Source organism: Oryzias melastigma, linkage group LG11, assembly GCF_002922805.2.
Source record: "Oryzias melastigma strain HK-1 linkage group LG11, ASM292280v2, whole genome shotgun sequence".
Taxonomy (NCBI): Eukaryota; Metazoa; Chordata; class Actinopteri; order Beloniformes; family Adrianichthyidae; genus Oryzias; species Oryzias melastigma.
The window spans coordinates 539,865-542,061 of NC_050522.1; the positions used below are offsets into that span (position 1 = coordinate 539,865).

Sequence of the window (2,197 nt, forward strand, 5' to 3'; positions counted from 1 at the left end):
TTTTTTTCTCCTAAAACATGCTAAATATCTAAAATAAATTATGTGAAAATTTTTCTATGCAGATTTACAAACTGCACTCCATAATAAACGTAACTTTGTCCTGTTTGATCTGTCATTTTAGCCACGTTGAAGTGGGCGGAGCAATGTGCCCCTCCCACTAGAGGCTCCTTTTTATCAAGCGATGCAAAATGTGGTGTCAGAGAAGATGCATATGACCGAAACTCTCAAACAATAAAACCGCAAATTAAGCGAAACTGAGACTTAATAAAAGACTTAGTCTGAATCCAAATCTCCCCCGTACCCCTCCCTACCGATCCAATTTTGGGGTATTTAAAGCTGTAGTGGTGTCCAAATTTGGTTTTTAAGGAAGAGTGTAGGGACTTTTGACTGTGTATCCTTCCGCCATGAGGGTGATCTGCAGGACAGCGTGACGCCGAGGAGAAACGCATTTCTTCACAGCTGACAGCTCTGGGCTAACGTAAATGACGGCGACTTCTGATGACATCATAGAGTGGTAGTGATGTCTGAATGCCTTCTGAAAACCTTTTTAATGTGACGTCAGATAAAATGGCAACAATAAAGGTAAAAAAGGATCAAATTAACGGGAAAACGTCGCCACAAATATGTAAATAACTATATGCTCCTAATTTATATAGATTAAAAATAGTTTTTCAGCCAGTGCTGAACTATTTCTTTGCCGCTCTTACTTACAGGAAGCTGAAAACATGTGACTTATTAGCAGAACATAAATTATTTGCAGTGTAAAACCATTCCTGTTTTTACAAATATCCCATAAAATACCCCGTAAAGGAACAACTACATTTTAGCTCTCTGAAGGAGAAATACTTCAGTTTAAGCAAAAAAAAATAAATGTTTTTTACTTTTTACCACAAACTTTTATTGTAAACACACATAACTTACTGTATTTTCTAGATTATAAGTCGCATGAGCAAAAAACCTCTAATTAGGAAGAAGAAAACCATATATAAGTCGCTCTGGAGTATAAGTCGCACTTTTATATTTGCCATGGCGAAAAATAAAAACAAGAGAAACAATGCTTCGATGCAAATGAGAAAAATATAAAAATCTAAGAGGAAAACAATAAGATTCTCCTCCATGTTTGTTTTGGACGACATTTCATCTTCTGGTACTGTCAGAAGAAAATACAGCTCCCTCTAGTGGTTGCTACCAAAAACAACCACTAAAGGGAGACCATTGTCTAGTGGAAAAATAACAAATTTATGAGCCTACTTTTGCTTTTTGTTTTAATCATAAATAAGTCGCTCCTGAGTACAAGTCGGACCCCTGGCTAAAGTATGAAAAAAACAGCGACTTATACTCTGTAAAAATACGGTAATTGTTTCTCCTTTAAATAAGTCAAAGTGAAAATCAGCCTCTGAGTGGCATCAGAAAAGCAGAACTATCTGGTCTTGGCTGACAGGCCGAGCCTCATCTCAGAGGAGGAGCAGCTGCTGCTGCAGATGCTTGAGGAGCTGAGGTGAGTTTGCTTACAGGCCTGAAGGAGGTGAAGACTTTCTCCAGCACCTCCAGCAGAGTCTTCTTCCCACAGGAGGAGATGTAGTCCTGGGCCAGTTGGAGGAAGGGAAGGCAGTCCTCACTCTCACTCCACACATGCTGCACACAAACAGAAACATCTGCATCAAACAAAGCAGCAGAATTTACTTTATGAGTTTAAATACACATGGAATAGGGGGGGAGTTATCCTATGACCCAAACAGAGAGGAACCAAGGAAGATGAGTGGAATGCTGGTGTCTAGCACGAGAACCCCTTCAGCTGTGATGACATTCAGGACATTTGTGCGATTGTTCTGCTTGTGTTTCTCCAGAGAAAAAACATCACAAAAACAAACAGCTCAACAAAATATAGATCAGGTTTGACGTTGGTTTGGATTAATTCAGTCTGATGTCGTCGGAGGAACAGAGAGATGAAGGCCGCTGTGTGAGACAGGTTAGTGGAGCCACGGCTCCTTTAGTGTAGTTTAGTTGGAGTCTAAAAGCTGTTCTCTTAGGTCGGGGGGTCAAACTCAATCACACAAGGGGCCAAAATCCAAAACACACCGTAGGTCGGAACAGGATAAACATTTATTCAACGCTCTAAAAAAGAATTTTAAAACTATATAATCATACTTTTTAACATATTATGAACTAGATATATAGTATTACCTGTGATAATGTT

At 39.2% G+C, this 2,197-nt stretch overlaps 1 protein-coding gene across 1 annotated transcript in view; it reads right to left on the reverse strand.

Moving 5' to 3' along the window:
- The window catches only part of mturn (maturin, neural progenitor differentiation regulator homolog (Xenopus)), an 11,495-nt gene that overhangs the window by 1,649 nt on the left and 7,649 nt on the right, over positions 1-2,197 (reverse strand). Inside the window, exon 2 of the mRNA XM_024263740.2 lies at positions 1,513-1,635. Coding sequence (XP_024119508.1) covers positions 1,513-1,635 — 123 coding nt within the window. The remainder of the gene's footprint in view (positions 1-1,512; positions 1,636-2,197) is intronic.